Source organism: Trachypithecus francoisi, unplaced genomic scaffold (assembly GCF_009764315.1).
Source record: "Trachypithecus francoisi isolate TF-2019V2 unplaced genomic scaffold, Tfra_2.0 Lachesis_group3, whole genome shotgun sequence".
Lineage (NCBI taxonomy): Eukaryota > Metazoa > Chordata > Mammalia > Primates > Cercopithecidae > Trachypithecus > Trachypithecus francoisi.
Window position 1 is genome coordinate 133777088 of NW_022681468.1, and position 26606 is coordinate 133803693.

The 26606-nt window shown below is 36.7% G+C and overlaps 1 protein-coding gene across 9 annotated transcripts in view; it reads left to right on the forward strand.

Annotated features, from left to right (window-relative positions):
* RFX7 (regulatory factor X7) overlaps positions 1-26606 on the forward strand; it is a 176677-nt gene that overhangs the window by 110428 nt on the left and 39643 nt on the right. For 8 of the 9 annotated variants that reach the window (XM_033190025.1, XM_033190026.1, XM_033190030.1 and 5 more), the window contains 2 exons: positions 6855-6937; positions 8401-8523. In XM_033190025.1, the coding sequence (XP_033045916.1) occupies positions 6855-6937; positions 8401-8523 (206 nt within the window). Of the gene's footprint in view, positions 1-6854; positions 6938-8400; positions 8524-14272; positions 14295-26606 lie in introns of those variants that run through there. The other variant, XM_033190032.1, reaches the window with a different exon arrangement.

Sequence of the window (26606 nt, forward strand, 5' to 3'; positions counted from 1 at the left end):
GATTGCTGCTGTTCTGGCAGTGAGAATTTCAAGCCAGTGAATCTTAGTTTCCTGGGCTCTGTGGGGGTAGGACCCACTGAGCCAGACCACTTGACTCCCTGACTTCGGCCCCTCTTTTCAGGGGGATGAACAGTTCTGTCTCAGTGGCATTCCAGGTGCCACTGGGGTATGGCAAAAAAGAAAAAAAAAAGCTCCTGCAGCTAGTTTGGTGTGTGCCCAATTGGTCACCCAGTTTTGTGCTTGAAACCCAGGGCCCTGGTAGGGTAGTCACCAGAGGGAATCTCCTGGTTTGCAGGTCGTGAAGACCATGGGACAAGCGCAGTTATCTGTGCCAGAGTTCCTCAGGCTTAGTCCCTCACAGCTTCCCTTGGGTAGTGGGGAAAATTCCCCGACACCTTGCACTACCCAGGTGAGGTGACGCCCCACCCTGCTTTGGCTCGCCCTGGGTGGGCTGCACACTCTCCAACCAGTACCAGTGAGATGAACCGGGTACCTCAGTTGGAAATGCAGAAATCACGCCTTCTGCAACAATCTCACTGGGAGTTACAGGCCAGTGCTGTTCCTATCTGTTTCCACATTTTTATCTGTATATGTAAAAAGTATTCTGCTGGCCGCAGTGGCTCACGCCTGTAATCCCAGCACTTTGGGAGGCCAAGGCAAGTGGATCACCAGGTCAGGAGATCGAGACTATCCTAGCTATCGCAGTGAAACCCCGTCTCTACTAAAAATTACAAAAAATTAGCCGGGCATGGTGGCGGGTGCCTGTAGTCCCAGCTACTCAGGAGGCTGAGGCAGGAGAATGGCGTGAACCCGGGAGGCGGAGCTTGCATTGAGCCAAGATCGGGTCACTGCACTCTAGCCTGGGGGACAGAGTGAGACTCCATCTCAAAAGGGGAAAAAATAAAAAGGATTCCTCAGTTTTCTCAAAAGTGCTAGAGGAAAAGAGTCTAATTTTTATATTAATCAGGATGAGTTAGTCTATGCTGTTGTAACTAAGACTGAAATATCAGTGGCTTAACTACAAAAATGTATTTTCATTCGCATTATATGCAGCAGAAATCACTGAAGACCACTGTTCCAAATAGTCCCTCAGAACCAACAATGACAGGAAAGCCGACATAGCCTCACTGGTGCAACACATGGCTTCCAAGATGCCACAGAGGGGGAAATGGGATGGGGCGACACTTTTTTTTTTTTTTTTTGAGACGGAGTCTCGCTCTGTCGCCCAGGCTGGAGTGCGGTTGCGCAATCTCAGCTCACTGCAAGCTCCACCTTCCATTCACACCATTCTCTTTCCTCATTTTCCCGAGTAGCTGGGACTACAGGCGCCCACCACCACACCTGGCTAATTTTTTTTGTATTTTTAGTAGAGACGGGGTTTCACCCTATTAGCCAGGATGGTCTCAATCTCCTGACTTCATGATCCACCCACCTTAGCCTCCCAAAGTTCTGGGATTACAGGCTTGAGCCACTGCCCCTGGCCAACACATTGATTCTTAACTATGTCAGCTGAGTAGTGAATTACATCACTGTGATCAGATTCATAATAATCACATGACTACAAGCTAACTGCAATGTGGGCTGAGAAATGTAGGTGAACAGATGGAATACTGTCTCTGTCCCATGTTTTCTTCACCACTACACTTGCACCTCATAGAAAGAATTAGCTTAATGTTACTAGTTCCTAATGTCAGTATTTTTTATCAGCCAACGTTTTAGAAGGGAAGGGGGTTGAGTGGCAGGATTCAAACACCAAACTCCACCTTCAACCTCCAAAAGCAAGTTGATCTTATACTATGCCTTCATTTTCCCCTTGATCACATAATATAAAAATGAATGTTGAATCTGATTGTTTGCTACAAGCTTTTCTGTCCAGAATTTGAAAGGTCAAAGTACCATCTTAATTATCATTAAGTTTGTAGCATTGTTGTGCTTTCATAGCTAAAGGTTCAGAAAAACCGTCTTCTTAAATCTATGCTTATGAAAATGGGATGATGACAAGCAAGGTCAGCTCACTTGCTGGGAATAACAAGAATATTTTACCAAAATTCTCCAGAATTATTTCCTAGAATGTGTTTGACATATAAATCAACCTTGAGTTCAAAGATTCCTTTTTAATTTCCTTTTTAATACCTTTTTTTTTTTTTTTTTGAGACGGAGTCTTGCTCTGCCACCCAGGCTGGAGTGCAGTGGCCGGCTCTCAGCTCACTGCAAGCTCCGCCTCCCGGGTTCACGCCATTCTCCTGTCTCAGCCTCCCGAGTAGCTGGGACTACAGGCGCCCGCCTCGTCGCCCGGCTAGTTTTTTGTATTTTTTAGTAGAGACGGGGTTTCACCGTATTAGCCAGGATGGTCTCGATCTCCTGACCTCATGATCCGCCCATCTCGGCCTCCCAAAGTGCTGGGATTACAGGCTTGAATCACCGTGCCCGGCCTTTAATACCTTTTTGCAAAGGTTGAAGTGCATGAGAAAGAGGTCTTTTAAGTTTTCAGGCAAGATCTTCAACCGCAATAGTATGAAATTATCAGCTACCTCATTCAAATAACTAGAATAATATTTGAGGTTCCCCCTAAATTTGAAACTGTTTTCACTAGCTTTTCTTTGAGAACTTCTTCAACTTAAGAAAGTAAAGACTTTTAAGTCTATGGATGTTGTTTGTCATTTAAGTTTCACTTGGAATCATCAGATATGTTTTCCAAATGTGCGAAGCTCTGTTAAAAATTAGAGTTTTTATTGTAGTAAAATATACACAACAAAATTTACCATTAGTGATATTTATTACATTAACTGTGTTGTACAACTACCACATCAATCTAGTTTCAAAACCTTTTCCTCACCCCAAAAGGAAACTCAGTACCCTTTAAGCACTCATCTGCCTCTGGGAAACACTAAGCTGCCTTCTGTCCCTAGGGATTTGCCTATTTTGGATATTTAATATAAATAGAATCACATGATATGTGTGTGGCTTCTTTCACTTAGCACAGTGTTTTAAAGGTTCATCCATGTTGTAGCACGTATCAGTATTCCATTCCTTTTATGGCTGAATAAAAAATTATAATTTTTAAAGTTTATGAGGTTGGTCTTTTCTCTGGTGCTCCAGAAATAGAATACCATTATGATTTATTTTGTAAATCCAGCCAAAATAATTTCTTTTTGACCACCAATGAATTTCAACATAGAACGAAAAACTTTTAATTCTTATCATCTAAATCTTCACAAAGCATATCAAATAATCTGATGTTTAACATACTTGCCACATGATACTTTTGCCTTGATAATCAAGCAAGGTTGGGGTCTTCTCCTAAACCAGTGAGCATTGTTTTAGAAGCCACTAATTAGCAGTGGATGACACAATATATCCAAAACCAGAAATCTTGATGGTGAGCCCAGCCTTGCTGGACTGAAATGCCATCACTATACACTTGGGTCATTTTTTGGGGGGTTTGCTTTATAGAATTTTGTTATTATCAGTTTTCATGCTACTCTCCAAATTTTTTCGTCTATGTGTTGTACCCCATGTGGTAATCAAAACAGTAATTGAACAGTTACAAGTTTTCATTGTTTGAAAAAAATTAGGACACTGACTTTAATCTTTTTCAAAACCTTTTTTGCCATCTTCTAAATCATCTCTTTGGTGCTTAATACTAATTTAGAACATCTTCTGAAATTTCTTCTGTGTTCTGGAATCTCTTCTCTATTCTTTTTTCCAGTATATTTAAAATTTAAAAGCTATATAGACTCCAAGGTTTCTCCAACAGTAGATTTTTTTCTTAGTGATCAAAAATAATATTTTTATTACATTTTCTCAGACATGGCTCATAATATTAGGTATTTTATTATTAAAACCTTCTCTGAATTTAATAGGACTGGCATTGTTGTGATTAAGTGGGTGATGTTAATAACATTTGACAGTGGTTCATGCCTAGCACCCCAGCACTTTGGGAGGCAGGAGGATCACTTAGTCCAGGCAGGCATTCCAGACCAGCCTAGGCAAGAATTTTGTAGCAACAAGCTACAAAAAGTAAATTTAAAAATTAGGTGGCTGTGGTGGCATGTACCTGTGGCCCCAACTACTTAGGAGGCTGAGGTGGGATGATCTGTTGAGCCCAGGAGTTTGAGGCTGCAGTGAGCTATGATTAAGCCACTGCACTTCAGTCTGGGCAATATAGTGAGACTCTCTTAAAAAAACAGTTTGACAGAAAAATATCAGGGGAACCTGCCCCCGATAATTCAACATGAGTCCTTTTCTATTTTCCCTAAGTGTCAGCTGGTCTGAGAAATAAAGGGAAAGAGTACAAAAGAGAGAAATTTTAAAGCTGGGTGTCCAGGGGAGACATCACATGTCGGCAGGTTCCATGATGCCCCCCAAGGCACAAAACCAGCAAGTTTTTATTAGTGATTTTCAAAAGGGGAGGGAGTGTATGAATAGGGTGTGGGTCACAGAGATCACATGCTTCACAAGGTAATAAAATATTACAAGGCAAATGGAGGCAGGGTGAGATCACAGGACTGGGGAAAATTAAAATTGCTAACGAAGTTTTGGGCACGCATTGTCATTGATAACATCAGGAGACAGGGTCTGAGAGCAGACAACTTGTCTGACCAAAATTTATTAGGCGGGAATTTCCTCGTCCTAATAGGCCTGGGAGTGCTACAGGAGATTGGGGCTTATTTCATCCCTTATCTACAACCGTAAAAGACATACATCCCCAGAGTGGCCATTTTAGAGCCCTCACCCTAGGAACACATTCTCTTTCTCAGGGATGTGCCTTGCTGAGAAAAAGAATTCAGCGATTGTTCTCCTATTTGCTTTTGAAAGAAGAGAAATATGGCTGTGTTCCACCGGCTCTCAGGCACCAGACCCAGTGGTTATCTCCCTTGTTCCCTGAATGTCACTGTTATCCTGTTCTTTTTTCAAGGTGCCTAGATTTCATATTGTTTAAACAATTTGTGCAGTTAACGCAATCATCACAGGGTCCTGAGGCGACATACATCCTCATCTTACAAAGATGACAGGATTAAGAGATTAAAGACAGGCATAGGAATTCAGAAGAGTATTGATTGGGAAAGTGATAAGTGTCCATGAAATCTTCACAGTTTATGTTCAGAGATTGCAGTGAAGACATGCATAAAAAATTATAAAAGTATTAATTTGGGGAACTAATAAATGTCCATGAAATCTTCACAATTTATGTTCTTCTGCCATGGCTTCAGCCATTCCCTCTGTTCAGAACAGAAAAAAATTTCAGGTTTCAGGAACCATATTTAAGACACATTAAAGTGGGGCGACATCGGAGGTAGGAAAACCAGCTGGTTAGACACTTTAGAAATTTAAGTGTCATTAAAAGTTCATTAAGGGCAAGAACTGTGGTGGTGGTATGTTGTTCATCTGTGTTGTATTGTTCACTCTTTGTATAATTTGTGATACATAGTATAGGTTCATGGTTATTTTATGCCACTTGTGGAACATAGCAGAAAACAAAAGTAATGGATAAGCAAATGAATTATCCTTATTGTTGAAGGAAAGACAGCTGAAGACCTAGACTACTGTGGTGGCAGTGAAAAATCAAAAGACTGGAAGAAGGTGGGGCATAGTATTAGAGGGCTAAATAAAGGATTAATGTGGAATGCACCAAGAAAAAGAGAGTTAAACAGACTCCAAAACTGAACACTGTGGAAACTAGAGAAAAGAAGGTGATGATACGTAGCATTTAAGAAGGGAATGTGTGTTTGTTTTCTTTGAGGGGAGAGCTACACAAGGGTATAGCTGATATTATTAGGTATTAGAGCAAGAGCTCATTGGAAAATACCTATAGGCTATGGGATTTTAAAAATGTAAATGGGAGCTGTTTGCATGTGATTGATTAAATCATTACGTAGATGGATTCTAAGATTACACTTTTGTGGATGTCTTCTGATGAGACTAAGAATAGGCCCGGTTATATCATTTTAGGTTTTTTCAAAAATTGAATCTCTGTTTAAACTGTGCTTTATTAAGAATAAATTCTATCAGGAATGCCAGTAATCTGTCCACATTTTTCATTGCAATGGAGTTTTGCTTGAATTAGGCTACCAGAATTTTACTATGAATATTTTTATTATGATAGGATTTGTGGCACATTTGAAGCCATTATGGCAAACTCAGTTTAGAAGAAAGTTATAAAGAGGAAGGCAAAAATTATTTTAAAGGTTACGTTTAGAGACAAAATGACATAGTTGCAGGACAATAGCAATAGAAAATCTTACAAGTAGATTCTCTAAATAGCAGCCAGTGTTGGCAAGCCAACAAATAATCACATCTGTAAGGTCTGGAAAGAGTTAATGGTTTTATTTCAGTGTTTTTAACCTCAGTTCCATCCACAGGTAACAGTAGCACCATCAGTCACATGTTCTAAATATTTGAAAATTGGAAAAGGATTCTAGAAATTATGTCATTCATTTTATAGTTGTATGGAAAATTTGCTGTAGCACTGAAAACCTCATAGCCAGTTAATGGGTAGACAAAGACTAACTAATAAATGTTTCTCTTGATTCCTGGTCCAGTACTTGTCCTACAATTAGGACAAGTAAAACCCTCCTTCTTTAAATGTGATTTTTTTTTCTGAGCCTTGGTCAATAATTTTATTTATGCCCATGATATAAGAACTAATAGGTAAGTACCATTTTCTTTTATTAAATTTGTATATGCAGTACATTTATCAAATAACATAATTGTATTATTTTAGTGATGAGAGAAGACAAATGATTCATCTGTCTTAAACAGTCATTATTTTTAGGGAGATGTTAGTAAATTTTGTTTGGGGAAAAATGAGTGTTTTTTAAAAATGATCTTTCTTTTTAATCCTTTGTAAACAGCAAGAAGTTGAGAAGTTTACAGACCTAGAGAAACTCTACCTCTACCTTCAGCTGCCTTCTGGTTTCAGCAATGGAGAGAAAAGGTATATCTATTATTGTCTTTGCTATAATTATGCTGTCTATAGGATGTCCCTAGGATATATGTGAGGTGTGTATGTTTTGGTTGTTATGGTTTTTGCAATATTCCTGAAATCATTAGAAAAACATACTGGCAAAACAATACATCATTTTAGTCTTTGATGATATTTGGTTAAGTATTTACTTGCAGTTTTTGCTCATTTATTTGTGCAACTCGGTAAATGCTATGACATGCAATTTGGGTTTGTTTCATAGACAGATGAATATATGTTTATGCAGTGTGAGGGATTGTGAAAATTGAACAGAAAACCAAAGAATAAACAGATCAGTATCATAAGGAATAATGTACAAGAGTTTTTTTAGGTACTATCAGGTAAACGCATCATAGAATCTAAAACAAATTAAAGTGAAATTGCCTGTATGAAGCATGAATTCATAAATGTAAGGTGTGTTAAGTGCTTGGGGTATTACTATAGTTTCATCATTAAAAATTATAGAAAACGTGGAGAGAAGTTGTTCATTCAGTCATTGTAATTTTTAAAAGTTTCCTTAACCTTTTAAGTATTTCTCAGAATTCATTTCATTCATATAAATTATGCTTATTCTATTTTCTAAAACTGTATATAGAAATAAATGAAATGAAAATTATTTGAGTTTTATCTTTTTTTCCCTCAGACCAAATTTATAACTGTTTTAATCATGTTATGTCCTACACACTTGCTCAGTGTTTTTGAAATTTCTTACAGATAGCTGAGATGGATGTCAGAATTAGTAGAGTAGCTTCCCTTGTCCTATCTTTGGTGTCCATTTCGGTATTTATTTATAAGTAATACTTCCATATAGTAAATCTTACAATGTTTAATGGATGTGTCAGCCTATGACAGCGGGCCTGGCTTTAGGAAGGATTGTAGGGGGAGATTTGTCTGTTCAGGATCTCTCTGGTGCGAATTCCATTCTGGAGCATAGAATGCTTTAGTAAGATTTCCAAGTAGTTATATATTTATATATTTATGTGTGTTTATGTATATTTATATATGTGTGTATATATGTATGGGTGTATGTCTATATATGTATATATATTATTTGAGAATGCTGAGCAAATAGAAATAAGCAATTTTTGTATAATTTTGTTTTAAAATTTGATGATTTGGTAAGTGTAGGCAAATGAACAGGCAAGTACATGAGCAAATATCCACTTAAATGTGATATTTGAGCAAAACAAATACTTTGTCAGTGCTCCATCACCTGCATAGGGAGGGATGGAGCAGGGCAGTAACTTCAGTCTTACACTAGCTGTAGAAAACAGCTCACAACCATAGCTGGACAATTATCTACTAGATTTCCTAAGTTTGGTTTGGTCATTTATAGTGTATTTGCAAACAGTTCTTTAGTGGAACATTTAGGCCTTGCTCAAAAATTATTAACGAATTGCTATCTGGTCAGCTAAAACATGTTTTTATTCTATTAGTGATCAGAATGCCATGTCATCTAGTCGGGCACAACAAATGCATGCCTTTTCCTGGATTCGGAATACCCTAGAGGAACATCCGGAGACTTCACTGCCCAAACAGGAAGTCTATGATGAGTACAAGTAAGTACTATGTGTAATATGGCATGCTGATATATTAAAGAGGTAAAATACTATACTTGGCCATAGTGACTTGTTTTATTATTGGTGAATATCAAGCTGGTATATGGGAATTACACTTAGAAGTCTCTAAAGATTCATTTCAGCTCTAAGCTTCTGTAGTAGCATGTGTAATAAAGGACAGGATTAATGAATAAAAGGATTTCTGTAGAATTCTTCAGGATAACAGGAGGGAGGTCAGAGAGTACAAGGACAGTGGTATAGGACTGGTGAATAAAAGGATTCCTGTAGAATTTTTAAGTATGATAGGAAGTGTGTATCTGGGGTTAGAGAGTGGAAGGCAATAAATAAATCAATACATAAGGAAAAACTAAAACATGATTTTTCACTTGGACTTTTTAAAGGCGCTTTTCATGAATCTAAAAGTCTTCTAATTCTTCTCCATACCAAAGAATATTGTATATTATTTATCAAGGACAAGAGAGTTCAGTGACTTGCACATATTAGACACTCAAATTAGGTTGCATTTACAATTTATTTAAATCCAGGATACAAAAATATAGAGGCTGATGAGCCCTTCGGGTTAGAAAAAGGTTAATAGGTGCTAAATATAGTCTCATTTAACATTTTTATAATTGATTTGGAAGGAGGAATTTATTCCAGCAGAGTAAATAAAACCAAATTTGGGGGCATACTGAAGTGTCAAACCAACAAGCATTAATGTGTTGTACTTGCAAATTTGGGGGAAAAAGTGTCAAATAAGTGCTATTGCTAACCAGTATAAGGTAACGCAAAGGAAATTGTACTTACTGAGATTATTGGTATCTATTCACAATTCTTACTACCTCACCAAAAGAAACATAATGGAGCTAGAAGAAAGTCTAGGTAAAAGTATCTGAAATGATCAAGAGAACAAAGTTAAACTGAAGAACTCTAGATTTATTTTCTCTTTATAAAGGTTAAAACTGAGAGTGCATGTGATCCAACTTGTTCATTCATTCAGTCTACAGCAATCCATTGAATACCTATATGCCAGATCCTGTGATAAGTTCTCAGGATAAAATTGTAAAAAGACACAGCCCTTGCCCTTATTAAGCATACACACACACACACACACACACACACACACTTAGAGTAAGCATGGATTCTTCATTAAATTCAAGTTAGTTAAAATAGAACCCTCTGAAACTTCAAAGAAGCAAATTTGATTTCAGTAAAAGGTTATAGAAATCAGGTAAACTTGTATGATATGTTAAAACTCTGGATTGAAGATCAAGAGAATAGATTCTGTCATTAAACTTGTGTGATGTAGGCAAGTATTTTAACCAGTCTTTGTCAATTGGTTCATCTATAAAATGAGGCACTTGAAGATGTATGAGGTTTCTTTTTTGTTTGTTTGTTTGTTTTTTGAGACAGGGTTTAACTCTTATCACCCAGGCTGGAGTGCAATGGAACGATCACAGCTCACTGCAGCTTGAACTCCCACCCCTACCCCCACAGGCTCAAGCGATCCTCCTGCCTCAGCCCTCTGAGTAGCTACTACTATAGGCACGCATCACCCTTCCCGGCTAATTTTTGTTTTTGTTTTTTTGTAGAGACTGAGTTTTACCATTGCCCAGGCTGAGGTTTCTTTTAGAGCTAAAATTCTAAAAGTTTTCTGAAGTAGGGAATGTTAAAGGACTAATTATCCAAAGATGTCTTGCTGGTTTTCCAAAGGGCACATTGGGCAAATAAATGTGTGATGTTTCCTTAACAGACTAATGAGGGAATACAGGGTATTCATGTAGTTTTTGAAGTGATGACTTTCCTCTGCACCACCCTTCATATTACCTTAGAGACAGCACGCTGCATTTGCGGAAGGGTGATCCTGGCCCATGAAAGCAGTCCTTATATTCCTGAAAGTTTTCTGCCTTTGGCAAGACATGGTTATGTTTTCCTATAATATTTGAATTTTTCCTTGAAATCTTTTTCATAGATTCCCATCAATTCTTATGATTTTTTTTTTCTAAAAAAAGTTAAAGGGTTTTTTAAACAAAAGAGACCAAAAACATCGCATTGTTTGGGAGTTGTGAGAACTCCAATTTTGAGCAATTAATTTACAGTTCAGTAGAGAGCAACAGAGATAAAAGAAAGTCATTTAGATAGGCTACAGTTTAAAAAGGCATTAGCAGGTAAGGGAGAGTTTTTATAATAGCATGATTAGGAAAGAAATGCCAGTGTGTTCATGTAATTGGAGAGAATTATGCTAATGATAATTAATAGAGTACTATACACAAAATATCTGAGTCTGGGCATTTTAGTTCAAAAAATTTCACTCTTTCACTTATTTACTGTAGTATTCCCCATAGCATTTCCACATAGTAGGCACTAATTTCATAATAAGAGTGATTAGAGTGGAACCTGATCCCTGACAGTGATAATAAAATTTGTGTTGTAACAGACTTTATAGGTCTTCCACAGTGTTCCTGTCCTCTTTTTATAGATGAAAACCTTGAAACCTAGAGAAGTTAAGTGACTCTACCAGTGTAACAAAACTAGTGAGGGGCAGATCTAAGACTAGAACTCAGATTTCATGTGTGAGTTCATAATAGGTTAAGAAAGTAAGCTTGTTAAAGTTGAGTAATATCAAATTGAGTGGACAGAAAACATTGGACGAGTAGTTAGAAATACTGCTCATATTACCTGGCCAGGACTTCCACTTAGTGTAGATAATGAATAAGCTGCTCAGAGTATGAATTAGTTTACATATGGTTAGTATACATGGGTACAAATAATGTGGTTATTGTAAGAGACACAGCATAATAACATGACGTGCTAGGAAGAAAGAATGTTGGTGTTTCCATAGAATTATAGCATGTAGAAGCTTCAAGTTGTTCTGTTATTTGATTGTACATTGCCTAAAACCATAATTTGCCATTTAGATTTTAAAAATTTGAAAGAGATTAAAAAATGTAGAAACACTACAGAAAGGCAAAATGTAGATCAAAGTATTAGAAAATAGTTAAAAGTTTTACAATTTTGTTGTCTAAAGTAAACTAAATAGAATATAGCTATATATTTTAAGAACAAGAGTTTTAAATCACAGGAGAGATTTCAGTTAGACACACAATCATTAGGCACTCATTATCCTGTTTAAAGTGCCTAAATGAAATTTCCCAAATGAAAACTTAACGTAGAATGATCAGTCTTAAACTGATTCCGTTCTCAATATTCAATGAAAGAAATGATGTTATTAATATGAAGTATTCTTTTAAGTTACTCCTGTTGTGTATGGACCCTTTTATAATTCATTTCAGTGTATTTAGATGTATTTGTGTGAAAATCTTTTAATAGTCATTAAAAGTAAAATCCCTTTGAGGAAAAAAATGAAGATGTAATCTCAGACAGTAAAGACTGGCTTCTTTTTAACTGTGTTTTCATGCTAAATTAAGATAATACAAATAAAAAACTTTAAGGAGCTTTCAGTATGCAAAGACAGTTTAATTTACAAATGATTTTGGGCTTTTTTATTTGTTGAAGCTTTTGAATTCTAATATTTATGTCTTCAGGAAAATTATTAGTGCATTGATTTTTACACTATTTTTCTAATTGTAAAATGTATATTCATCATGAAAGTTTGGGCAAATAGTTATAAATGTATAAAGAAGAAATACAGCACCTGTAATGTCACTATCTGAAAATAACCATCTGGTTTTATTTCCTTAATAGTTTTTCTAATGCCTTCTTTAATGTATACATTTTGTTGTTTAACCAAATTTGGCTCCACTGTTTATGCAGTTCTTGGGTGAGAGGGTAGTTGCAAATAGTAATGCAGTGAACATCCTTGGCTGTATAATGTAAATTATCAAAATTGGGATTGCTGGCTAAATACTGTTATTTATTATTCACTAAATGCATTTCCTTCTGATATGTTTGTTCTAGCCTTTTACATGTCCATTTCTTAATGATTATAAATCTTTATATATTAAAGACATAAATATTAAAACATAAATGTTTTTTCAAGATTGCTGTTAATTTTAGTTAATTTTTAAATAAGTAGTCTGATCTGTACACTTTTGTCACAGCTTGTAACATTACTATTATGCTTAGAAAAAACTTCTCCATGCCACCAGCTGCTGAATACTCACGTATATTTTTCCTAGGCATTTTTTTATTTTATTCTTTATATATAAGCCTTGAGTCTATCTGTGATTTATTTTAGCAAATGCTATTAGATAAGGTACTTACTTTAATTTTTTCTAAATGGTTAACTAATTATCCCAGCTTTTTTATTGAATAATTTTTCTGTCTTAACACTAATCTATAATGTACCTTACTAAAGTCTTCTGGATTCAGTTTTCTTCCTTTATGTTCTCTGTTCTTATGGTAATACTCTACTACTTAGATATTTTAGCTGTTACATGTTTAAATAGCTGACAGGACCAATATTTCCTCCTCATACCACTTTTTCACAAGTTTTCTTGGTTTTATTTTCTGACCAGTTAATTTTTTTTTATAGGAAGTTGCGAATCACTTTTCTGATTTTAAAAAGGAAACTCTAAAGGGATTTTGATTCAAACAAATGAACTGAAAATTTTAGAAAAATTAACTACAGACTAGAAATATGTTTCTTAATTTACATGTTTCTTTCATGCCCTTCAGTAATGTTTTGCCTTTTTTCCCTCAATTAAGTTCATTTATTTCCTCATTTAACATATTCCTTGGTAATTTCTATTATTCATATTGTAAAAAAGGTTTTACTATTTGTTTTGGTTTATAGGAACTTCCTAGATTTCTGTTATTTTTACGTTGTACATTTTATATTTACTGAATTTTGTTTAGTCCTTATTTTTCAGTTGTAACTTTTGACTTTTCTAGGTAGTTTATCCTGTGTATCTTCTTCATTGTCTTTACTTTGTTATTACATTTAATAGACTTTCCTTCCACTTTTGCATATAGCAGTGATAGGCATCATTTCCTCTTACAGTAAGTTCACCAATGTTAAGTATATATCACTTACAGTTGACCAAGACATTATTTTCTTTTTAATAAGAAGTGAATATTGATTGAATTGAATATTCATTAAATATTTTGGCATCCAAGTGAGATTATTTTGCAGTGCTTCTTATTTGACCTGTTGATGTGATATATTTTATAAAGATATTACTTAATATAGGCTGGACACAATGTCTCATGCCTGTAATCCCAACACTTTGGGAGGCCAAGCCAAGAGGATCACTTGAGGCCAGAAGTTTAAGACCAGACTGGGCAACAGAGCAAGACCTGTCTCTACAAAAAATTAGCCGGGCATGGTGACGTTGCCCCGGTATTCCTAGCTATATGAGAGTCTGAGTTGGAGGATTGCTTGAGCTCAGGAGGTGGAGGCGGCAGTAAGCCATGATCACACCAATGGACTACAGCCTGGGTGACAGAGTGAGATCCTGTCTCAAAAAAAAAAAAAAAAGATACCTAATATAAACTTTTATTTCTAGAATGAATGTCCTCCTCATGTCAAGATGTGTTATCTTGTACCATTGAGTTCTGTTTTCAAGTATATTATTTAGGAACTTTGCATCTATATTCATAAATGAATTTGGTCTGTAATTTTCTTTCTTTTTATGCTATCTTTGTCAGGTTTTGATATCAGGGTTAGGCCAGCTTTGCAAAATGAATTGGAACTCTTTCCCTAATTTTCTGTGCTCTGGAACAGTTTATATAGCATGGGACTTATTTGTTCTTGAAAGTTTTAAAGAACTCAACTACAAAACCATCTAGGCCTGGAGCCTTTGTTGGAGGTAATTCTTTGACAATTTTTTTTTTTTATTATTATACTTTAAGTTCTAGGGTACATGTGCATAACGTGCAGGTTTGTTACATATGTATACTTGTGCCATGTTGGTGTGCTGCACCCATCAACTCGTCAGCACCCATCAATTCGTCATTTATATCAGGTATAACTCCCAATGCAATCCCTCCCCCCTCCCTTCTTTGACAATTTTTTGTGTTTTACACTGGTTAGGTTTTTACTTTATTCATTGATTTTGGTCATTTGTTTCTCTCATAAATTTAATATATTTTGTATCTTATATGCTTTTTGATATTTCTAGTTTTGTACATTGAATTTTCCTCTTTTTTCAAATTTCACTTAGCCTAATTTATTTTTTTGACTTTTCTTTTTTAGACAAGTAAAATCTGATATGTTTTATTTTCTTGTCTGTTTTTTTTTTATTTATTAGGTGCTTTTATTTTTGTTCCTTCTAGTTTTCTTTGGTTTTTTTCTTACTCTTTAAATGGAATGCTTAACTTTGTTTTCATTCTTTCACATTTAAGATAGGAACATTTATATCTATGAATTTGCCTCTCATTATAGTTTTGGCTATATTCCATTTGATATGCATATGAGTTGTTATAATTGCCATTATTTTCCAATAGTGTGGAATTACTGGTTTGCTTTTTTCTTTGACCTAAATTAAAAGTTTGTTTTCTTTTTAAATTTTTCATGTGTTTGAGGGTTTATTTCATTTTGTTTTGTTTTACACTTTCTTATTTTTAGTTTTATTAAATTGTGGTCAGAGAATGGGGCTGAGTTTCTGATATTTTTATTGAGATGTACTTTCAATCTAACAAATTATCAATTTTTAAAATATTTTGAATTCTATTTCTATAGCTCTTTATAGTCCATTGATTCCACTAAATCAACTTTTTAATATTTTTCAAATTCTGCAAAAAATTCTTTTTGTCTGTTTACTCAGTTGAAGGTGAGCAGTGTGTTAATCTCTCACAAAAATGATGTGAGAAATTCTTCATCACAGTTCCTTGCTGTATTTTTTATAAGCTTTGCTTTACAAATGTTAGGACTGTTTAACACAAAAGTTTCATGATTCTATATCCTTAGTAGAGTTTCAAGAAAATTAATTTTAGGCAAATACAAGTACATTTAAGAAAATTAGGGCCGGGCACGGTGGCTCAAGCCTGTAATCCCAGCACTTTGGGAGGCCGAGATGGGCGGATCACGAGGTCAGGCGATCGAGATCATCCTGGCTAACACGGTGAAACCCCATCTCTACTAAAAAAATACAAAAAACTAGCCGGGCGAGGTGGCGGGCGCCTGCAGTCCCAGCTACTCCGGAGCTGAGGCAGGAGAATGGCGTAAACCCAGGAGGCGGAGCTTGCAGTGAGCTGAGATCCCACCACTGCACTCCAGCCTGGACAACAGAGCGAGACTCTGTCTCAAAAAAAAAAAAAAAAAGAAAATTAACTGTATTACAGGATAGAGAGTCTTCAGCTACCATTTACAAATGGCTTAGGAAAATCTTTACAAATTGTATCGTGTGAGAAGCAGCCACATGTTGTACCATGGCCAAAAAGATAACCCATAGGAAACACCATCAAAAAAATATCAAAACCAGAAATGTTCCGCCCTTCTACAAAACCATGATAATGCCAGATACCTCAGCCTGAACTATGCCAAGTAGACATTGCAAGATCTTTATGAATTCCTCGTTTTAGAAATACCATTACTTTTTTTAGATCTCTTCACTTTGTATTCATTGCCATCATCACCTACCCTGGGGGACTGCTTTGTTTTCAGGGCAGTGTCCTCTCCAACTTCCTGTTATAAAAATTTTCAGACATAATAGAAATGTTGAAAGTATATTGTAAGAATATCCATATTCCTAAGTGTTTCACATAGGTTCAATAGTTTTTTTCCTATACCATTTGTAAGTAAGTTGTGGATATATTTCTCCTGAGAATAAGGACAATCACTTTTATAATACTTTGATTACATCTAAGAAACTTAACATGAGTTATATATAATTCATCTATTACCTGATTTGGAGCTTTTTTTTTTTTTTGAGGTGAGTCTCACTCTTGTCACCCAGGCTGGAGTGCTGTGGTGCCATCTCAGCTCACTACAACCTCTGCCTCCCAGGTTCAAGCGATTCTTCTGCCTCAGCCTCCCCAGTAGCTGGGACTACAGGCATGGGCCACCAGGCCTGGCTAATTTTTATATTTATTGTAGAGATGCGTTTCACCATGTTGGCCAGGCTGGTCTTGAACTCCTGACCTCAAGTGATACACCCACTTCGGCCTCCCAAAGTGTTAGGATTACAGGCGTGAGCCACTGCACCTGGTCCTGTTTTTAACATAGGAAAAAATAAGTTACTCTTCTGATCCATGAACATGGGGTATCTTTTTGTTTACTTAGATCTTTAATTTCTTTCAAGGATGTGTACATCTTGAACTTCTTTTGCTAAATTTATTTCTAAATATTTTTTATTGAAGTGGAATTATTTTTAATATCATTTTTGGATTAGTTGTTGCCAACATATAGAAATAAGAATGATTTTGTGTATTGATCTCGTATCCTGCAATTTTGCTCACCTTTATTAGCTCTAATTATAGGTTTTAGTGTATTTCTTAGGATTTTTTTTATATATTTCATCTGAAAATTGAGATAATTTTACCTCTTCTTTTCTAATCTGGATGTCTTCTCATTTATTTTCTTGTCTGATTGCTGTGGCTAGAACCTTCAGTATAATGTTGAATAGAAATGGTAAGAGTGGACACCCCTTCCTTGTCTTTTGCCTGAAGAGGAAAGCTTTCAGTCTTTTGCCATTAAGTATGATATTATCTATGGGTTTTTATAGATAGCCTTTGTTAGGTTAAGGAATTTCCATTTTGTTACTAGTTTGTTGGATATCTGTCAAACATTTTTTCTGCATCTATTGAGATGATTATATCAGAGGTTTTTTAAATGAACCAAATATAGTGTATTATTATTTCTGTATGTTGTACCTATCATGCATTTCAGGGGTAAATCACACTTAGTCATGACATCTAATCCATTACGTATGCAGCTGGTTTCAATTTGTCAGTCTTTTGTTAAGGATTTTTGCATCTGAGGGATATTGGTCTGTGGTTTTCATTCTCAGAATGCTTTTACCTGATTTTGGTGTTGGGATAGTGTTGGCCTTAATATAATAAGTTTAGAAGTATTCCCTTCTAAACTATGAAAGAGTTTATGAAAGATTGATTACAATTCACCAGCTAAACCATCTTGGTCTGGGCTTTTCTTTGTAAGTACTTTTTAGGTTACTAATTCAATCTCTGTTACTGGTCAGGTTATCTATTTCCTTTTGAGTCTATTTTAATAGTTTGTGTTCTAGAATTTTGTCTCTTTCATGTATATTATCCAATTTGTTGTCATACAGTTTTTCATAGTATTCCCTAATAGTACATTTTGTTCAAAGTCAGTAGTAATACCTCCTTTTTCATTCCTGATTTTAGTTATTTGAGTCTTCTCTCTTTTTTTCTTTTTTTAAACTTGGACAGCTGAGCTAAACATTTGTTAGTTTTGTTAATCTTTTCAAAAAACCAATTTTGGGGCTTACTTTTTTTTCTAATGTTTTTATATTTCCTATTATATTTCTTTTCACTAGAGTCTTTATTATTTCCTCCTTCTGCTTGTTTAGGAGTGAGTTTTCTCTTTTGTTTCTAGTTTATTAACCTGAAAGATTAGGTTATTGATTTGACACCTTTCTTGTCTTTAAATGCAGGCATATGTCCCTATAAATTTCCTGCTAAGCACTTCTTTGACTACATCCCATATATTTTGATATGTTATGCTTTCATTTTTATCTCAAGTATGTTCTAATTTCTCTTGTGATTTTTTTGATCCATTGATTATGTAGGAATTTAATTTTCACATACTTGTGAATTTCCTTTTCCTTCAGTTATTGACTTCTAGCTTCTTTCCATTATGACCAGAGAAAATATATTGTGTGATTTCAGTTCTTTTAAATGTATTGAGTATGATATATCCTGGAGAATATTCCATATGCACTTGGGAAGAATGTTTTTTGTGCTATCGCTGGGTGGAGGAGTGTTCTGTAGATGTCTTTTAGGTCTAGTTGGTTTATAGTGTTGATCAAGTCATCTGTGTCCTTATTGATCATCTGCTTATTTCTATTCATTATTGAATTGGAGCACTGAAGTCTCTGACTGTTATTGCTGAGTTGTCTTTTTTTGTTTGTTTGTTTTATGTATTTTGGAGCTCTGTTGTTTGCTGCATAAAGGGTTATGATTGTTACAGCTTCCTGATGAATTGACCATTTCATCTTAATGTCTTTGGTAACAGTTTTCTTCTCTGATATTAGTATAGCCACTCCAGTTCTCTTTCAGTTACTTTAGCCATGCTATATCTTTTCCTGTTCTTTTATTTACAGCCTGTTTGTGTCTTTGAATGTAAATATGTATCTAGTCAACGTATAGTTTGATGATGTTTTATTTTAAATTCACCCTGCCTTTTAACTAGAGAATTTAATCCGTTTACATTTAATGTAATTACTGATAAAGCAAGGTTTACATCTGCCATTTTGCTATTTGTTTTTTATATGTCTTATGCCTGCCTTTGTTCCTCTGTATCAGGTGGGGTCCTTGAGGGAATCCACCACACAAGTGAAATAATGACAATTGTTTGTGATGAGGATTTGCAGAACACTCCAACTACTTTATTTCAGTGAACACAAGACTGCACTGGGAATATGCAGTGTTAGTTTTCAAGGCTCCTAATGGGGAATGAGAGATCAGACTAGGGCAAGTTAAAATGGCACAAAGCTATTCTTACTGTAGTTGAGCCATTTTTCTTAAATAAATGCTCCCCAGTTTGCTGCAGGTCTTTGGTTAATTTCCAGAGGTTTTTCATTGTTTTATGGAGGAGTCAGTTTAGGAATTTTACTCTACAATTCACTGATATCAGCATACTAAATATTTTAAATCCCTAAATGTTGGTGGATCAGATAATGGTCAGTTCTAGTTGCCATGCTTTATTCAAAAATTAACTAAAATGATCCAGTAAATGAAATAGCCATTTTAACCATAAGAAATAAAAACTATAAAAACATAGAAGATTAAAGCCTTTATAAAGACTTTCTTATGGTCTGTAAAAAGCATAAACTATCAAAAAGACGCCTTGCAAATTGTATTTAATGTTTCCCTCTGCTACAGAAGAAAGCCCCAAAGCATTTTTTTTCAGGAGAAGGAGGACTTATACAGGGGAGAAAGATTGGACTTGGAAAGTAGCTATATGTATGTAAATTTGAGTCCTAATTTATTTAGACATATACTGGGATTTGTATCCATGAGGAAGTCCTTAACCTTTAATGTTTGCCTACTATCCTTTTGTAAAATGGAAAAATATGCTTTTTTTAAGATTAAAAACTGTATATATGAACTAGCTGAAAAAAGCCATCAAGAAAGTAATCCCATTTTTGTTAGCCACACACACACAAAGAAATCCTCAGAATACACTTAACCGAGGATGCGAAAGACCTCTACAATGAAAACTAAAAAACACGAACAAAAGAAATTAAAGAAGATACAAATAAATGAAAAGACATCCCATGCTCATAGATCAGAAGAATTAATAATATTAAAATTACCATACTACCCAGAGCAATCTACAGATTGAATGCAATTACTATCAAAATACTGATGGTATTTTCACAGAAATAGAAAAAAAAGACCTTAAAATTTACATGGAAGCACAGAAGACCCAGAATTGCCAAAATAATGCTAAACAAAAAGAACAAAACCGGAAGGCTCACATGACCAGACTTCAAAATATACTGCAAAGCTGTAGTAACCAAAATAGCATGGTGCTGGCATAAAAGCAGACATATAGACCAATGGAACAGGATAGAGAATCCAAAAATTAATCCACATATCTACAGCCAACTGATTTTTGACAAAGACACTAAGAACACACATTGGGGAAAGGACAATCTCTTCAATAAATGGTGCTGAGGAAACTGGGTATACATATGCAGAAGAATAAAACTAAACTCCTATCTCTCACCCTATACAAAAATTAACTCAAAATGGATCAAAGACATAAATGTAAGACCAAAACTATAAAATTAGCAGAAGAAAACGTAGGAACTTCAGGACATTGACCTGCGAAAAGATTTTATGAATATGAGCTCAAAAGCACAGGCAGCAAAAGCAAAAGTAAACCAATGGGATTATATCAGACCAAAAAGCTTCTGTACAGCAAAGAAAACAATCAACAGAATGAAAAGAAAACTTACAGAATGGGAGAAAATATTTGTAAACTATTCATCTAAACAGGGGATTAATATCCAGATCATTATATACAAGGAACTCAGATATTTAAGCTGTGAAGAAAAATCTGATTGTTAAATGGACAAAGGACATGAGTAGACATTTCTCAAAAGAAGACATTCAAATGGCCATAGGTACATGGAAAAGTGCTCAACATCACTAATCATCAGGGAAACACAGATAACAACCACAATGAGGTATCATGTTACCCAGTTAGGATAGCTACTTTCAGAAAGCCAAAAATAACAAATGCTGGAGAGGATGCAAAGAAAAGGTAACACTTACACAGTGTTGGTGGGGATGTAAACTAGTACAGTAGTACAGTCACTATGGAGAACAGTATGGAATCTTTTTTCTTTTCTTTTTTTTTTTTTTGAGACAGAGTCTTGCTCTGTCACCCAGGCTGGAATGCAGTGGCATCATCTCAGCTCACTGCAAGTTCCACCTCCTGGGTTCATGCCATTCTCCTGCCTTAGCCTCCCAAGTAGCTGGGACTACAGGCACCCGCCATCACGCCCAGCTAATTTTTTGTATTTTTAGTAGAGATGGGGTTTCACTGTATTAGCCAGGATGGTCTCAATCTCCTGACCTTGTGATCCGCCCATCTCAGCCTCCCAAAGCGTTGAGCTTACAGGCATGAACCACCACGCCCTGCGGATGCTTCTTAAAAATACAGAGAGGTGTACCAAGATGGCCAAATAGAAGCCTTCACTGATCATCCTCCCTGCAGTAACACCAAATTTAACAATTATCTACACACACAAAAAAATATAAGAACCAGCAATCAGGTGAATGATCATAGTACCTGGTTTTAAGTTGAAAGAGGCACTGAAGGAGGTAGAAAATAAAAGTCTTGAATTGCCGAGACCACTGTCCCCCATCTCCCAGCACCTGCCATGGAGAATGAGTCCACTTGCAGGAGGGGGAGTGCAGCAGTTGTGGAACTTTGCATTGGAACTCAGTGCTGCCAACAGTGGGCAAAACTCAGCTGGCTCCCATGGAAAGAGCATTCAGACCAGCCCTAGCCAAAGAGGAAATCTTTCATCCCAGTGGTTGGAAATTGAGTTCCCACAAGCCTCACCACTGTAGGCTAAAGTGCTCTGGAGTCCTAAATAAACTTGAAAGGCAGTCTAGACCACAAGGACTGCAATGTATAGGCAACTCCTAGTGCTTTGCTGGGCTCCGAACCAGTGGACTTGGGGGGCATACCACCTAGTGAGACACCAGCCAGAGTGGCCAAGGGAGTGCCTGCATCAGCCTTCCCTCAACCTGAGGCAGCAAAGCTTGTAGCTCTGAAAGAACCCCTTCCTTCCACTTGAGGAGAGGAGAGGGAAACATGCAGAGGACTTTATCTTAAAGCTTAAATAGCAATTCAGCCACAGTAGTATAGGGTACCGGGCAGAGTCTTGAGACCCCCATTTCAGGCTCTAGCTCCCAGATAACATTTCTAGACACACCCTGGGCCAGAAGGGAACCCACTCTGTTGACAGGAAGGACCCAGTCTTGGCAGGATTCATCACTTGCTTACTAAAGAGCCTTTGGGCCCTGAATAATTAGCAGTGGTACCCAGGTAATACATGCCAGAGGTCTTAAGTGAGATTCTGAGACATGCTGGCTTCAAGTATGTATGACCTAGTATATTTACAGCTGTGGTGGCTACAAGGCAAGACTTCTGCTTGGAAAAAGCAGAGGGAAGAATAAAGCGGATTTTGTTTTGCTGCTTAGGTGCCGGCTCAGCCACAGTGGGGAAGACCACCAAGAGGGCTTTTGGGGTCCACGATTTCAGGCCTTGGCTCTTAGATGGTATTTGTCGACCTATGGTATTTGGCTCTTAGATGGTATTTCTCAAATAATCAGATTTATTGTTTATAATCAAATTTCTCAAATACCATCTAAGGATGAGAAATATTTGAAGGGTAAGTCCCAGATTTGAGAGCATTCACCACAAGCTGACTGAAGAGCCCTTGAGCCTTAAGTGAACATTGGCAGTACCCTGGCAGTACTCCCTGTGGGCCTGTGGTGGTGGACATGGGGAGAGACTCCTCTGCCTGGGGAAAGGGGAAGGAAGAGTGGGAAGGACTTTGTCTTGTGGTTTGGGTGCCAGCTTAACCATAGTAGGATAAAGCACGAGGTAGATTTCTAAGGTTTCTGGATCCAAATCCTGCTCCTGGATAGCATCTCTGGACCCACCTAGGGTCTGGAGCAACTCACAACCCTGAAGGCAAGAACAAAAGACTGGCTGCCTTCACAAACTGCTGATTGTAGAGCCCTAGGGCTTGCATGAGAACATAAATGGTAGCCCTGTAGTGGTAACAGTGAGCCTTGGGCAATACCCAGTGCTATGCTTGTTTCAGACCTAACCCAGCACAGTCCCAGTAGTGATAGTCACAGGGCTGCTTGTGTCACCACTCCTCCAGCTCCAGGCATTTCAGCCTAGAGAGAGGGAGAGACTCCATTTGTTTGGGAGAAAATAAGGGAAGAGAACAAGAATATCTGCATGCTAATGCACAGAATTCTTCCAGACCTTATCCAAGACCATCAAGGTGGTACCTCTGTGAATCTGGAAGAACCACGTTACTGAACTTGGGATGCCACCAGATACAGATATCTCTGCGGTGGCCAAAAACAGATCACAGCACAAAAGTCCCTTCAAATACCTGCAAAGTCTTTCCCAGTAGGATGGGTACAAACAAGCCCAGACTGTGAACACTACAGTATCTAACTCTTCAGTGTCCACACACTGGTGAACATTCACAAGCATCAAGACCATTCAGAAAAACATGACCTCACCAGACAAACTAAATAAGGCACCAGGAACCAATCCTGGAGAGACAGAGATATGTGACCTTTCAAAAAGAGAATTCAGAATTGCCCTTTCGAGAAAGCTCAGATAAATTCAAGAAAACACAGAGAAGGAATTCAGAATCCTATGCAATAAATTTAACAGAGATCAAATAATTTTTAAAAAGCAAATTCTGGAGTTGAAAAATGCAATTAGGCCGGGCGCGGTGGCTCAAGCCTGTAATCCCAGCACTTTGGGAGGCCGAGGTGGGTGGATCACGAGGTCAGGAGATCAAGACCATCTTGGCTAACATGGTGAAACCCCGTCTCTACTAAAAATACAAAAAATTAGCCGGGCGTGGTGGCGGGTGCCTGTAGTCCCAGCTACTCGGAGGCTGAGGCAGGAGAATGGCATGAACCCGGGAGGCGGAGTTTGCAGTGAGCCAAGATTGCGCCACTGCACTCCAGCCTGGGCGACACAGCCAGACTCCGTCTCAAAAAAAAAAAAAAAAAAAGAAAAGAAAAATGCAATTAATACACTGAAGAACGCATCAGAGTCTCTTACTAGCAGAACTGATCAAAAAGAAAGAATTAGTGATCCTGAAACAGGTTATTTGAACATACACAGTCAGAGGGAGACAAAAAAATAACAACAACAAAAAATGAAGCACACCTATAAGATCTAGAAAATAGCCCCCAAAAGCCAAATCTTAGAGCTATTGGCCTTAAAGAGGAGGCAGAGAGATAAGAATAGAAAGTTTATTCAACGAGATAATAACAGAGAACTTCCAAAACCTAGAGAAAGATACAAATATCCAAGTACAAGAAAGTTAAAGAAAACCAAGCAGATTCAACCCAAAGAAGACTACCTCAAGGCGTTTATAATCAAATCCCTATCTGAGGACCTTGATAGACCCCTATCTCTTGCCCTATACAAAAAGGTCAAGGATAAAGAAAGATCCTAAAAGCAGCAAGATAAAACAAGCAAATAACATACAACGGACCTCCAGTACATCTGGCAGCAGACTTTTCAGTGGGAACCTTGCAAGCCAGGAGAGAGTGTCATGACGTATCTGAAGTGCTGAAGGGAAAAAATCTGTTACCCTAGAATAGTATACCCAGTGAAAATATCTTTCAAACAAGAAGGAAATAAAAAGATTTTCAGAGACAAGCGAAAGCTTAGGGATTTCATTAACATCAGACTTGGCATACAAGAAATGCTAAACAGTTATTCAATCTGAAAGAAAAGGCTGTTGAGCAATAAGACGTCATCTAAAGGCACAAAACTCAGTGGTAATAGTATATACAGAGAAAAAAACACAGAATATTATAGCACTGTAATTGTGGTGTGTAAACTACTCATAGTAGAAAAACTAATAGATGAACGAATCAAAAATAATAACTACACAACTTTTCAAGTCATAGTACAATAAAATATAAATAGAAACAACAAGTTTTTAAATGGGGAGACAATATTTGAGTATAAAGGTTTTATTAGTACTCTTTTGGCATGTTTATGCAATCCAACAATTTGTCATCAGTTTAATATGTTGTAAGATATCTGCAAGCCTCATGGTAACCTCAAATCTAAAAACATACAACAGATACACAGAAAAATAAAAAGCAGGAAATGAAAAGGCATTTCATAAAATTCAACATGTCTTCATGAAAAAACCTCAAAAAACTGGGCATAGAATGAACAGACCTTAACATAATAAAAGACATATATGACAGACCCACAGCTAGTATCATACTGAAAGAGGAAAAACTGAAAGCCTTTCCTGTAAGATCTGGAACATGACATGGATGCCCACTTTCACCACTGTTATTCAAATAGTGCTAGAAATGCTAGCTAGAGCAATCAGACAAGAAAAAGAAACAGAGGGCATCTAGACTGGAAAGGAAGGGTCAAATTATCCCTATTTATAGATGATATGATACTATATTGGAAAAAACTAAAACCTCCACCAAAAAACTGTTAGAATGGATAAATTCAGTAAAGTTGCAGCATACAATATCAACATACAAAAATCAGTAGCATTCTTATCTGCCAACTGTGAACAATGTGAAAAAGAAATCAAGAAAGTAATCCCATTTACAATAGCTACAAATAAAATTAAATACCTAAGAATTCACTTAACCAAAGAAGTGAAAGATGTCTACAATGAAAATTATAAAACATTGATGAAAGAAAGTGAAAGGGACACAGAATGTAAAGGCATTCCATGTTCATGGATTGAAAGAATCATTATTAAAATAGTTATACTACTACCCAAAGCAATCTACAGATTGAATGAAGTCCATATCAAAATACCAATGATATTCTGCACAGAAATATAGAAAAAGCTATCCCAAATTTATATTAAAAAGACCCAGAATAGCCAGAGGTATCCTAAGCAAAAAGAACAAAACTGGAGTAATCACATTACCTTCAGATTATACTATAGAGCTGTAGTAACCAAAACAGCATGGTACTGGCATAAAAACAGACACATAGACCAATAGAACAGAATAGAGAACCCAGAAACAAATTCATACATCTACAGTGAACTGTTTTTTGTTTTTGTTGGTTTTTTTTTTTTGGAGATGCAGTCTCACTCTGTCACCCAGGCTGGAATGCAATGGTGCAATCTCAGTTCATTGCAGCCTCTGCCTCCCTGGTTCAGGCAATTATCCTGTCTCAGCCCCCCAAGTAGCTGGAACTATAGGCCCGCGCCTCCATGCCTTTTTTTTTTTTTTTTTTTTGGTAGCTTTAGTAGAGATAAGGTTTCACCGTATTGGCCAGGCTGGTCTTGGACTCCTGACCTCATTTGACCCACCCGCCTCGGCCTCCCAAAGTGCTGAGATTACAGGTGTGAGCCACCGCACCCAGCCAGTGAACTCATTTTCAACAAAGATCCCACAAGCGTACATTGGGGAAATGTATGGTCTCTTCAATAAATGATGCTGGGAAAACTGGATATCCTTATGCAGAAAAATGAAACTAGACCCCTATCTCTTGCCCTATACAAAAATCATATCAAAGTGGACTGAAGACTTAAATCTAAGACCTCAAACTATGAAACTACTGTAAGAGAACACTAGGGAAACTCCAGGACATTGCACTGTGCAAAACTTCTTGAGCAATACCCTACAAGCACAGGCAACCAAAACAGAAGTGGACAAATGGGATCACAGGCAGTTAAAAAGCTGCACAGCAA